The sequence below is a fragment of the Euprymna scolopes genome, chromosome 9 (genome assembly GCF_053919585.1).
Source record: "Euprymna scolopes isolate OS-2025 chromosome 9, ASM5391958v1, whole genome shotgun sequence".
NCBI lineage: Eukaryota > Metazoa > Mollusca > Cephalopoda > Sepiida > Sepiolidae > Euprymna > Euprymna scolopes.
In genome coordinates this window covers 159,870,411-159,884,839 of record NC_136490.1, presented here as the reverse complement: position 1 = coordinate 159,884,839, position 14,429 = coordinate 159,870,411, and the positions used below count along the sequence as shown (strand labels likewise).

The window sequence follows — 14,429 nt, the reverse complement described above, 5'->3', positions numbered from 1 at the left end:
TAATGCATCTAAAACCAAGCTTTTATCTTTACATCATCAACGCTCTGATGCCCATCTGGCATCAATTGAAATGGATAGCTCTCGTTTTGAGGAGGCTCCATGTTTTGACAAGCTTCTGGGTTTGACCTTTACTCCTGATTTGAAATGGAACATGTACATCAAATCTGTTGCCAAGGTTGCTGGAAAAATGGTGGGATCCTACCGTAGATATCTTACTACTGATGCAATTTTCTATCTATATAAAAGCCAAGTACGTCCAAGGATGGAGTACTGCAGCCACATCTGGGCAGGAGCTGCTAAAAACAGCCTATCCTGCCTTGACAGAGTACAAAATAGACTTCATAGCTTAGTGGGGGATGCCCGTTTCTCTTCCCTGCAATCTCTCTTCCACAGAAGAGACGTTGCAAGCCTGTCATTGTTTTATCGCCATTTCCATGGCAAGTGCTCGCCTGAGCTCCAATCTCTGGTCCCCCCTCGCCAATCTTTCACGAAAAACACCCGTCTAGCTTAAACCACTGTCAAAAATTTTCCCCACTCTTTATCTGTGCCTAAATCAAAATGTAGATTCCATGAACAAAGCTTCTTTCTTAGAAGTGCACGCCTGTGGAACTCTCTTCTGTTTGCCTGTTTCCCACCTGACTACAACTTGGATGTCTTCAAGTCCAAAAATTTCTGATAAGCCGCCCCCATAAGTAATCCAATATATCAAATCTCCATTACTAACGATTACTACAATATTATCCTATTGATTACTGTACATGCAATAACCTTTATCCTCGAGTGGCCTCCGGGCCTTAATAAGTGGTGACTCCCGTGAAAAAAAAAAAAAAAATTAATTTCTCCATATTCTTTTTTAAGGTCATATTTTAAAGATGAATAAATTTGCATAAAAATGACTAAAATGTTAATATTTATCAATATGAATGAATGCAAAAGTTTTTTTTTTTTTCCATATTTGAATTATTCAGACTTGATTTGGAATTATTCAGATTCTGATTTGGAAACTTATTTTCATTTTGCTTTTACCTCTGACCTTCTTCTGGTGTACCTTGTCGAACTCAGGAACCATTCTGTTGAACTTGAAAATCTACACAGCATTTTGAATTGAGCCCCTTATTTAATTCACGGGAATAACATTTCATTCCGTCAGCCATGGCCAGATAGAAGTCCTAAGTAATTCGCAATTGTATTTTAAGTGTCGCCCACACTGAGGATTGAACCTTCAACTTCTATAAGCGTGTAACTTAAAACTGATTTTTATCAAGCACTTTATCCACTGCACCACACAAGATGAGAACAATTTGAATCCAAATGATACAGATTTTTTATTTCGTGTTTACAACAATTACAAATAAAATGTTTATTTACATTCTTTTTGTTTCAACAATTTCAAGTAGCGAAATTTGCAAAATAATAGCAAAGCCATGTAGTGTATCATAAATCGTTTAGAATAAAAAATATTGCTTCAACATTAAAATAATCTCAAAAGAATTGATTTGTCGTAAGAGACAAACGAAATCTAACTCGGTATTCATTTTGAACATCTTCAAGCATCTAGTTTTTTTTTTTTTTTTGTAAGGAACACTTGACAGCTTGTACTGAAGCTAATTAGCCCCTAACCCTTCACCCCACCCCACCCGATCCACATTGAGAAGTTAATTGTTCTCCAGCCCCACCACAACTACCCCTGTTGATATTGTTGTTAAATGGATTTGAACTCTAGTGTCATAATCAATAACAAACCGTGTTTATCTTTGCTTGGGTGTCCCATATCAGCACAAAAGAATGTAATAAAAAATTCAAGCCACACCTGAAAGATTTGAATATTTATTTTGTTCCAATTAAATACTTACTTTCCTCTATTCGGTGCTCATCTATTGTTCATCTGATTGTTTGAACAAATACGAAACATGTGTTTTATTTGAAACAATTATTTTCTTTTGAGCAAACTTTATTGATGATTGGTTTTGATTTTTTTTTTGGAAACAGCTCAATGCACTTTGCAGCCGGGTTTTCTTTAAGCTGTCACACCCATTTCAAGATCGCTCCCTAATCATGACAACTTTCTGAAGCAGAACACCTGCATATTCAGCAACTATTAAGAATAGGTCAATAGTTCAACATAGCGTAGAATGTCGGCTCATCTAATTGGCGATTTTTTTTTGTTCAATTATGTTTTTTCGCTAATTGTTTACTCTTAAAGTTCCTTTAAATTAGAAAAGATTGTGTATCGATTTTGTTCAATGAAAAACTTTCATTTTATTCTTTGTTAAATAGACAATTTAATTCCTGTTTAAGAAACTTCCGTCAGAAGAATGTAAACTTCAAAAAAAGATTTTTTTTCATAATTTTGTTCCAGCTGAATATGAAGCATCCTACTGGATGCCAGACATTCACCCACTATCTTGTACATCATAATCGAGAGATCTTTTTAAGGTTCTAATTATATTATTAAGTACAATTGTTTGTATGCCTCTTGCACTTGGTTCACTGGGTATATCTGCCAGGTAGTTTTTGAAATTCTTTTTCATGAGTCCGGTTACTCTTTTAATTGCTGGGATGATGGAGATTGTCCTAAAATTTAAATTTGTTTTCATAAGACTTTGGTATTTTGTTATCTTTTCCCTCTCGGGTCTGTTTAATCCAGCATCATTACAAACACTAACTTCTACTAAGGCTGTTTCTTTCTCTTTCTTATCTCATATAACTGTTTCTTGTTTAATAGCTTGGATTTTCTAGATATGTAATTATAGAAATTGCATAGTTATAGTGGATTGCGTATGACTTTTTTCAACTGTTCTTTCTGATATATGTTCCCAGGACATGCTGCTGCAGATGGTTCAATGGAGATATTTACACACTCCATTGTATCTGAATATCTTTACCAACAATGTTTTAGAATAAAGTTCTTTTGGGCAGAAGGTGGTCATATTGATCCATTTTGATATAAGAGTTTTATGAAGAATCATCTTTGGAGTGGAAGGGTTATTTGAAGAATCTCTGGGAGTGGAGGGGTTATTTTGAGTGGAAGGGTTCTATGAAGAATCACCTTTCGGAAGTTAGTTGGGTATTGAGATCTGCATGCCTGAAAACTATCGGATATGCATTTAAGTTAAATGCTTAAAATGAAATAATACACTTCCATTAATTATCTCTCCTCTACTGCAACGATTATCGCTTTTCTCGGAGGTTTAGTCAGCAAGACAGATCATTAAAATAGTAAAATATTTAACAGAAAAACAAAAAAAAAAATTATCATGTTGATTGATTATAAATTCACTTAAAATTCATTGAATACAAACGTATAAATATAATCTTCAGGGGACTTGAATTATCCAACTTTGAAGAATTCTTCGGATATAGTAAAGATGCTATCTTGCCAAGATTCTAACAACCTGTTCTATATGTATGTTTTTTTAGCTGAATAAAGCCTTAAGTATATGAAGATATTTTAGTTTTGATGATAATGAATATTTTTTTTCCTAGGATGAAAGTCAGTTTAACAAGTTTTATAATTAAATTGACTTGGAAAAAAAATTATTGTCTGGTTTCCATTATAAGCAATAATTAATATTTTGAGTCAGCTACTTCTGATTCTCGTGTTTTGATTATGTACTGAATGAATGACTTCTTTTTGTCTAAAACAAAATCATATTCATACAGTTCTATAGGAGCAACGCGTATTATATTATAAAAGTGTTATTTCCATAGGAGAAATAGAAACACTAATATTGAACATGGAGTGAAAAGTTAAAATCATAAAAATCTAATACAAAAACTTTTTTTCTCGGTAGATAACATGGAAGCATTTATTTCCAAAACATTGTCTATATGGCATAATCTCATTGACACACTAGTTCTTATTAGATTACTGAAGTTAAGCAATGTTGAGCCTGGTAATTACCAGATGGGTGACCATTTGGGAATACCCGGTGCTGTATGTAAGAAGGCATTGACATGTCCCTGAAAGGACTGCAAGTTATTTTCTTTAACTGGGATGTACATGCGACTGGAGATTGCTTGTGAATTTGATATTTCCTAGAAACTTCCTTCTCTGGGGAAAGCTGGTTCAACCTGCATAGGGTTTAAACTGCTGGCTTTATTGTGCAATAGTCGTAGTTATCCAACATTGCCAGGCGGAGTTATATTGCTGTTGAAGAGGTTAGAAAAAATATTCAAAATATAGTCATAAACTCTACTAAAGTAAATAGTATAATTAACCCAATTCTCCGAAAAATCTAAGACTGGTAGTAGTATGATGAAGGCTATGGCTTAGCATCAACCATTGTGATGCCAACAGGAAAACAAGACTCTGTGGAATGGCCTTCTCTTTACAAAGGCCATGGAAGGAGAACACATGTGGAAAATAAAATAATTAATAAAATTATCAACCAATAAAATTTGTATACAATTTTAATTTGCATATATTTAAAAATGTATTATTTTTTTGAATTGATAATAATTATCAACCAATAAAATTTTTATACAATTTTAATTTGTATATATTTAAAAGTGTATTATTTTTTTTAATTAATAAAATTATCAACCAATAAAATTTTTATACAATTTTATTTTGTATATATTTAAAAATGTATTATTTTTTTAATTAATAAAATTATCAACCAATAAAATTTGTATACAATTTTAATTTGCATATATTTAAAAATGTATTATTTTTTGAATTAATAAAATTATCAACCAATAAAATTTTTAAACAATTTTAATTTGTATATATTAAAAATGTATTTTTTTGAATTAATAAAATTATCAACCAATAAAATTTGTATACAATTTTAATTTGCATATATTTGAAAATGTATTTTTTTTGAATTAATAAAATTATCAACCAATAAAATTTGTATACAATTTTAATTTGCATATATTTAAAAATCTATTATTTTTTTGAATTAATAAAATTATCAACCAATAAAATTTTTAAACAATTTTAATTTGTATATATTTAAAAATCTATTATTTTTTTTAATTAATAAAATTATCAACCAATAAAATTTGTATACAATTTTAATTTGCATATATTTGAAAATGTATTTTTTTTTAATTAATAGAATTATCAACTAATAAAATTTTTATACAATTTTAATTTGCATATATTTAAAAATGTATTATTTTTTGAATTAATAAAATTATCAACCAATAAAATTTTTAAACAATTTTAATTTGTATATATTTAAAAATGTATTTTTTTTAATTAATAAAATTATCAACCAATAAAATTTGTATACAATTTTAATTTGCATATATTTGAAAATGTATTTTTTTTGAATTAATAAAATTATCAACCAATAAAATTTGTATACAATTTTAATTTGCATATATTTAAAAATGTATTATTTTTTTGAATTAATAAAATTATCAACCAATAAAATTTTTAAACAATTTTAATTTGTATATACTTAAAAATGTATTATTTTTTTTAATTAATAAAATTATCAACCAATAAAATTTTTATACAATTTTATTTTGTATATATTTAAAAATGTATTATTTTTTTAATTAATAGAATTATCAACCAATAAAATTTGTATACAATTTTAATTTGCATATATTTAAAAATGTATTATTTTTTGAATTAATAAAATTATCAACCAATAAAATTTTTAAACAATTTTAATTTGTATATATTAAAAATGTATTTTTTTGAATTAATAAAATTATCAACCAATAAAATTTGTATACAATTTTAATTTGCATATATTTGAAAATGTATTTTTTTTGAATTAATACAATTATCAACCAATAAAATTTGTATACAATTTTAATTTGCATATATTTAAAAATGTATTATTTTTTTGAATTAATAAAATTATCAACCAATAAAATTTTTAAACAATTTTAATTTGTATATATTTAAAAATGTATTATTTTTTTTTAATTAATAAAATTATCAACCAATAAAATTTGTATACAATTTTAATTTGCATATATTTGAAAATGTATTTTTTTTAATTAATACAATTATCAACCAATAAAATTTGTATACAATTTTAATTTGCATATATTTAAAAATGTATTATTTTTTTGAATTAATAAAATTATCTACCAATAAAATTTTTAAACAATTTTAATTTGTATATATTTAAAAATGTATAATTTTTTTTAATTAATAAAATTATCAACGATTAAATTTTTTTTTTTTTATGTGGGGGTCACCACTAATCAAGGCCCGAAGGCCACTCAGGGATAAGGGTTATTGTGTGTACATTAATCAATCAGATAGTATTGTAGTAATCATTAGTATTGAGGGTTTTGATAGAGTGTCTTACTTAAGGGGGCGATTTGTCAGGAGTTTGTTTATGTTGGACTTGAAGACGTCCAAGTTGTAGTCAGGTGGGAAACAGGCAAGTGGCAGAAGTTCCACTGGCGTGCAGTTCTAAGAAAGAAGCTTTGCTCATGGAATCTACGTTTGGATTTAGGCACAGATAAAGAGTGGGGAAAATTATTGACAATAGTTTCAGCCAGACGGGTGTTTTTCATGAAAGATTGGTGAGGGGGGGATGAGGGATTGGAGCTCAGACGAGCACCTGCCATGGAAATAGCGATAAAACAAAGACAGGCTTGCAACGTCTCTTCTGTGGGAAAGAGGTTGCAGGGAAGAGAAAAGGGCATCCCCCACTAAACCACAAAGTCTATTTTGTACTCTGTCAAGGCAGGATAGGCTGTTTTTAGCAGCTCCTGCCCAGATATGTCAGCAGTACTCCATCCTTGGACGTACTTGGCTTTTATATAGATAGAAAATTGCATCAGTAGTGAGATATCTTCTGGAGCGGTAGAAGGATCCCACCATTTTCCCAGCGTCCCTAGCAACAGATTTGATGTACGTGTTCCATTTCAGATCAGGAGTAAAGGTCAAACCCAGAAGCTTGTCAAAACATGGTGCCTCCTCAAAACGAGAGCCATCCATTTGAATTGATGCCAGATGGGGATCAGAGCGTTGATGATGTAAAGATAGAAGCTTGGTTTTAGATGCATTAAAAGTGACCAGCCACCTCTTCCACCATTGTATCACGTGCTGAAGATCAGAGGAGAGATAATTAGAGAGAACTTTGTCATTTACGGCCTTTGATGTATTGCCATAGATGGTCGTGTCATCAGCATAGATGTCAATGAATGATTTATGTATGTGTTTTGGGAGGTCATTGATGTAGATCAGGAAGAGAGTTGGACCCAGGATGGACCCATTAGGGACTCCAGCATTAATACTGTGGGCCTCTGATTTCTGCCGCTCAACCACTACTATTATGAATCTATTGGAGAGAAATGATTTAATGATTGAGAAAACATTTCCATTAATACCGTAGCTGGAAATCTTGTGAAGTAGGTCCTTATGCCATACCTTATCAAAGGCCTTTGATATATCAAGAGCAATTGCCCTGGAAAGGACACCTTTGTCAAGAGATTCACTAATCCTATGTGATATAACTATTAGCACATCTGCTGTAGATCTTGCAGAGCGGAAACCATATTGCGTGTCACTAAGTAGTTTGTTTCTGTTGAGGTGGTTGACTACTTCTTTATTTAATATGGATTCCAACAACTTACTCATGACACACAGGAGACTTATTGGTCTATACTGAGAGGGAGATGACTTTTCACCTAAATTCTTAAATACAGGGCATAGTGATGAGGTTTTCCAGGGTGATGGAAAGCACTTCTTAAGGCAACGCATAAACAGTTTTGTAAGTATGGGGCAAGTTCTGGTTTGAGCTTTTTCAGCACTATAACTGGAATGCCATCAGGGCTTTACTGGAATCAAGGTTCTTGATTAGCTTGACGACCTCACGCACAGATATTTTTATGTTGCATAGCGTGTTGTCTGTTATAGTAGGAAATACAAGGAGTTGATGGTCATTGTCGCATAGGGTAGAATTAGCTGCAAAGTTCTTGGCAAATAGTCTGGCCTTGTCTGATGCTGACGAGATGACCTCAGGTCGATTGATTATAGTTGGGATAGAATGCACATTTCTGTTCAAGATCCTGTTTGCTATTTGCCAGAACTGGTGGGAACCAAGCTGCTGCCCAGCTACTTTGGATTTAACAGACTGAACATATAGCTCTCTTGCATGTTTTATTACTCTTTTACAGTGGTTGCTGGCAGTCCTGAAAGCAGCTTTAGTCTCAGTACATCTATTACGTTGGTAGCTATGGAAAAAGTGATTTCTGTGCGCGATGGCAGCAGCACATTCAGGGGAGAACCATGGCTGACTGTTAGGTTTTTGTTGGAATTTTTTGGATGGTATGAATCGATGTATGCCTATAATTAATCATTCAGTCAGGTCTGATACTATAGAGGACACATCTTTTTTAAACATAGAATGCAGAGGTAGGTAAGATATGAATGTATAGAAGCTATCCCAGTCAGCCATAGAGTATCAATATACAGTACGGTGGAGAGGTACGTCTGAAGACTTATTACATTTCATTTTTATCTTAGCTGCTACAACAGAGTGGTCAGAGGATCCCAGAGGAGATAGAACAGAACATGAACACAGCTCAGGGGAAGTTGTGAGGAAAAGGTCTAGAAGGCTTGCATATTGACCGGATGTATCAGGCACACGGGTGGGTTCGTGAACAATCTGAGTGAGGTCATAGGCAATCACAAAATCGTAACAAAACCTCCCCTCATCATCTGTCTTGTTTGGATGGGTCAGCCATTCCACATTATGGACATTGAAGTCACCGCAGATGTGAATGTTAGCCGAAGGATAAGCAGACAGGATGTGGTCAATTTTCTCAGATATGCTCTTAAAGATTGTAACTCCACTGTTGTGGGGGCGATAGAGGGCAAATATAAATGTGGTGGTGTAAGCTAGTGCAACCCGAAAGTACATATAAGGTAAATTAGGGTCTTCTCTGGAGATATCCCTACCACATGGAAAGCCATCTTTGATGTAGGCACATATTCCATGCCCATGGCGATCTTTGGGATCAGATTTAGATGTTAAGTTGGAGTAACCTTTAATTATGAATTCGTCTAGAGGAGTGGTTGGCCCTATGCCAGTTTCACTTAGAAGGAATATGTCCGGTTTCATCTCCTGTAATTGTGTTTCAACCTCTGGAAGGTTGGAACGTAGACCCCTGATGTTGGAGAAGGAGACCTGGTAGTAGGGGTCTACGTTGGTGGATGGGGTTCTATGTTTATTCGTGTTTCTTTTTTGGAGATTTGTCATGATTGAGGTTTTGGGGTTTGTGGAGTAGATCGGTAGACTTGGTTGGAGCAGGAAAAAGACGGAAAATAAGAGAGAAAAAGACAAGAATTTTTTTTTTTGTGACATGATAAGGTAAAGCCGTAACGATTACCCACTAATATGGCATTCAATTTTAATTTGCATATATTTAAAAATGTATTATTTTTTTGCTTGCTTTTCAGTTTGTAATTTTCTGTCTCCAAGATGTCGACTGAGGAATTAATGTCTGATGTATCTTATAAGAAACATGGTTTGGCCATTTCTGACAGATGGGAAATTGTTTGGAAGCTCACCAACCTCGTGATGGCTATATTTTTTCTTTTGGCAGCCTTTGTCAATGTGAGTTGATTTATTTTTTATAAAGTTATGCTTAGATGTTTTTTTTATGTACTGTTAATTCACTTCTGAACAAATTCATAGGTCATTATGAAATTTAGAACACTTCTGCTTGCTAAAAGGATATGTAATGTGGGCTATATTTAGTTTAAATTTTATGCAAAGAAGGTAAAAAATTGGGCAGAAGCTTTTTTGTGAAAATCCAGATACCTTCGATAGAAATGAATCCAGATACCTTTGATATAAATGAAATTTTAGCAAAATATATTAGAAGTCAAATAATTCCCCAAATTTCAGTTTGGTTGAGTTATTTTAAAGGATTTTTAGAGTGCAAAATATAAGGCAAAAAGCAAACAAACAAAACAATGAATGCTTTATAGAGATTATAATGTAGTTTGGTAGAACTAGTGGACCAATCAAGAAATACTGGAATGTGCAAACTTATCCATGGTAGTTCTAATTCAAAAAAATCTAAGACTGTTAGTAGCATTATGAAGACTACGGCTTAGTATCAACTATTGTGATGTCAACAAGAAAACAAGACTCCGTGGAATGGCCTTCTCTTTACAAAGGCCATGGTAGAAAGGCATGGGTGGAAAATAAAACCTAACTGATTTATGTAACTCCCTTTTTTTTAAATAGCTTGAGACAAAGCTTGAAGCCACTTGATGTAAAGAGCTAATAAGAATAGAAGAGGATTATCATAAACACAGGAGATGACTATTAACTTCAGTCTTGAAATATTATTATTTAGAATAGTATTTAAATTTTTTTTGCTTTTATTCACTTAAAACAAGGTGTGTTGCCACTGATGTGTAAGAAATTACTTTGAAAGGAGTCAAATTTGTAAGGAAGCAACTCTGGTAGGGATGTAAGATGTCGTAAGATGTTTGTTCACATTATATTTAAATTTCTGTATCGTGGTATGGTCAGGGAAGCAGGAGACCGGGAGGGAATTCTGAAGTTTAGCTTTTGAGAGAAGAAATTATTAAAATAAAAGGTTTTCCCAGATCTCGGAATCTCTAAAGTGAAGGGGTGGAATTTAGCTGCTTGTCAGGTTAGTCAGGAGTATTTATGTTGAGGGAGCACAAGTGCTACAAGTTTGTCAGGGCGCATTCCATAAAAATACTTGTAAAACAGCTACGGGGATACAACATTGCAATGTGGTGTTAAAGATAATAATATTCCTTTTGAAATAATAAATACTATTAAGAAAATAATGACTTTTTTCTTTTATAAAAGTTATTGTCATTGTTAAATAAATATTTTTTTAAATAAATCAGACAAATATGTTTGTTTAATTAAAATTGTAGCATATTAACTCTTCTCTTACCGTCAAAATAATTAGCTAAATGTTCTTCAAATCAATAAAACATATTTTTGTACTGTTTGAAGTCAATTTTGGAATCTTAAAATGTACAAAGTGAAAATTGTTTACCTTAGCAAAATCAAACTAATCACAATATGTGTAAAAGGTGATAACGTATGCACCTGCAATGCATTAACATATTAATTTTTCATTGATTTTTTTTTTCGTTACAGCATAATGACAATGATTGGTACATTTGGATGGTGAGTGTTTTTTTATGATTCTTTATTTGTTTTTTGTTTCCCTTTAGTTTGGATTTTGTTAACAAAATAGATTTACAAGTCAGGCATATAATTATATTTACAAAATAACAAGTTTTTAATATGCAATGGAAAATTTTCAGGGAATTTTATTTTTCTAATTTTTTCTGCAAGTTTTGATGTAGAGCAGTTGAGGTTGTAGGGTCAGTTGGCAGTGGAAGGACAAGAAAACATGGGCTAAAGAGGGGTAAATGAAGACCTGACCAGAGATAGATTAGGTCTAAAATCAATTTCTAAACAGCATCTAATACATGTAAGCATGTAAAATAGACTTTAAATGGAATATGATGATGATGATGATGATGATGATGATGATGATGATGATGTAGTATTTGTTGATCGTTAGCATGCAGTTTTCATCTCTTTAGCAATATGATAACACTTTCTGTATCATGGGACAATTGTAATCCAAGGAAACATTGGAAGAGGTAAACAAGGACGGACTTGAAAGAAAAAGGGGTACATGAAGACCTGGTCAGAGATAGGTTAGTTTGGAAGTCAATTTGTAAAAGCTGTCCAACACATGCCAACATGTAAAACATGTAAAAAATCAAATGTTATGACCATGATGAACTTGTTGTTGAAAATGAATCATGGTTGTTGATCAGATGAGGATCGACCACATCACAAATCTCCAAATGCTTTAACCATCTCGTCAACAACAACAACAACAACAACAACCCGGAGCACTTTTTCAATCTCCACATGTCGAACGCACACGGATATTTCTACAAAATCAAAAACACACCAACTCGCATGACTTTTGGAAACAATTTTTTCGTGCTTAGAATTGTTTGAGTATAGAACATAGTGCTGATGAAAGTGTTGGATGCTGAGACACTGCATCCTTTAAATGTTCGATACGTACTGTCGATCCCCCATACCTATGTGTGCACTTTTGCTGAGTTTTACTACATCCGAGCAGAACTTTTCACACTGAATTTATTATAATGAAGGATCAGCTGTCACCATAATCTTTGTATTAAGCACAATAACTAAAGTTTTAGGCAAACTGCCCAACACAAATTCTTTTGTTCATAATCAACTCAGTCATGGGTGACAAAAAAGGCATTGGTAAAATTTCTTCCAATACTAATTGCAATCTTTCCGACATCCTGCAAATGTTGGTTTTACTTATTTCAGGTAACAATAAACACCAAGAGAATTGCAGGTAACCAAATCTAATCAACACCAAAAACTATGCAGATGAAGAAATAGACAACAAAAGAGATTAAACCAGTAATCGATTGCTCTTACAAAAGCAGCCTTCTTCACACAAAACACCTCTTTTATATGTACAGAACATAATCCCAAAGTTATGCAGTAGATTTTCCAAATATCCAGTGAGGATATTCACAAAAATTCTGTGATAAATAGATTTAGTTTAATCGATTTTATTGATAGGAACTTTAATTCTTTTCTGTAATTGTTATAAAGATGCATTTAAACTACATCACTTTATAAGTTTAGTTTTAATGGGACACAAAAATAATGCATAAAGCATCCATTGTGCACTTGTGTAATTAATATACATTTTAATCAAATAAATAACTCCATTTATGATGTATTACTGTATTTTTTCTGTGAGCACTAGTAAGCCGCCCAGCATTGCCCAGTCATAAACTATGCTTAAATATGATATTTTAATTAGTGCAAATTTTGTATTTATTATTATAGAGCAAATTTTCTATTGATTATTACGTTGTACCCAATATATATAATAATAATGATTTCAAATGTAAAAAAAAAAAAAAATGGCTTTGGTACCATCAATCTGAAACAAAGCATTCAGCCATAGTCATTATTCAGTATTTGTCTTTATTGTCTGATCTATTGCTAAATGGATCAAAAAGGCTAAAAATTAACCAACTTCAAGTTAAAAATGTACATGTATGCATGCTCAGAAGTTAGTCAATTTACTTTTGTCAAAATCAACTTTTTTTTTTTTTCACACACACAGACAAGGTCACATATATATATATATACTCCTATAATTTTTTTTATTGATATTCATATTAAAAACCGTTTTTTCTATGTATTTAAAAAGAAAATACAACTTTATTATATCTGGCTCGTTGAATTGCATTCATCTGCAAAAAATCGAGCTAATTTGCATATTCTTTTAAACATTTATTTTAATTAATTCCCTATTAGAATTTTTGGTTTTCTTCTGAGATGATCATCTTTAGTTAACTATTACGTGTAATTATATTCATGCAAGTATTGTACATGATTTATACTTGCGTAATATTTGTGTAAAAAGATTATAGTAAACACAAAACTCTTTTTATATATATTTATGTATGTGTTTATATATTTGTTTAAAAAATTGTGCCTACCAAACTCCTCTGTCAATTTGTGATCTAAAGACATGAAACTTAATATGTAGGGTATTTGAACACATGTGAAACTTTATATTTGTGTTTTAGCCGAGGAAAATCGGTGCAAAACTGTGAAAAAATAAAGAAATGGAATTTGACGGCATTACGAATATGCAAGCATAATGTAATATCTATTGGTTCATGTTTTAACTTTTAGTCTTGCAGCAAACATGTTTTCATAGCTCAGGCATTAATGTCAAAGAAAAAAATAAATTGTAAGCTAAACGTTTTGGTTTTGATTCTCAGTGGTAGTGCATGGGTTAGTTTTTAAAACTTTTAAAATCATTACTATATATTTGGTCCAATATAATATAATAATACATATGAAATCTGCATTAATCAAAGTATCATATTTAAGCATATTTTATGACCGGGCAATACTGAGTGGCCTGCTAGTATATATATATATATATATATATATATATATATATATATATAATGGAAAAGAAATCGATTTACAAGGAAATTTATTGTTCAGCAGAATACTCCAAGAACAATTTTTAAGAAATCCTTATTCCATGGAGTTTTAAAGAATATTATTCATCTCTTCAGGGGAAAAAAAGATATTAGCAAATAACCGAGCTAAGAATTTGCTAGTTATGGCATTAAATGAAATCGCTAAATCAGATCGTTTTTTACTCTTGAATTATTTGCATGTGTCGGCTGATATTGAAATTCTGACTATTGTTATTTAAAAACAAAACTTCCTTTGTTTCTTGGATTTACTATCGAGTGAGTCTTAATACATTCTTGACCTTCCATATTTGGTTTATTTTTCTCTTTTTCACATATTTAAGCCAATATGAACATATTTTTTTTGCATTTTACGATAAACCATCATAAAGTGCTGTTTCATTTAATGTCATAACCAGCTAAT

At 31.5% G+C, this 14,429-nt stretch overlaps 1 protein-coding gene across 3 annotated transcripts in view; it reads left to right on the top strand.

Annotated features, from left to right (window-relative positions):
* The window catches only part of LOC145284951 (transmembrane protein 220-like), a 78,276-nt gene that overhangs the window by 48,621 nt on the left and 15,226 nt on the right, over positions 1-14,429 (top strand). For all 3 annotated transcript variants that reach the window (XM_080134050.1, XM_080134052.1, XM_080134051.1), the window contains exons 2-3: positions 9,389-9,545; positions 11,085-11,114. In XM_080134050.1, coding sequence (XP_079990176.1) covers positions 9,411-9,545; positions 11,085-11,114 — 165 coding nt within the window. In that variant the 5' untranslated portion in view covers positions 9,389-9,410. The remainder of the gene's footprint in view (positions 1-9,388; positions 9,546-11,084; positions 11,115-14,429) is intronic.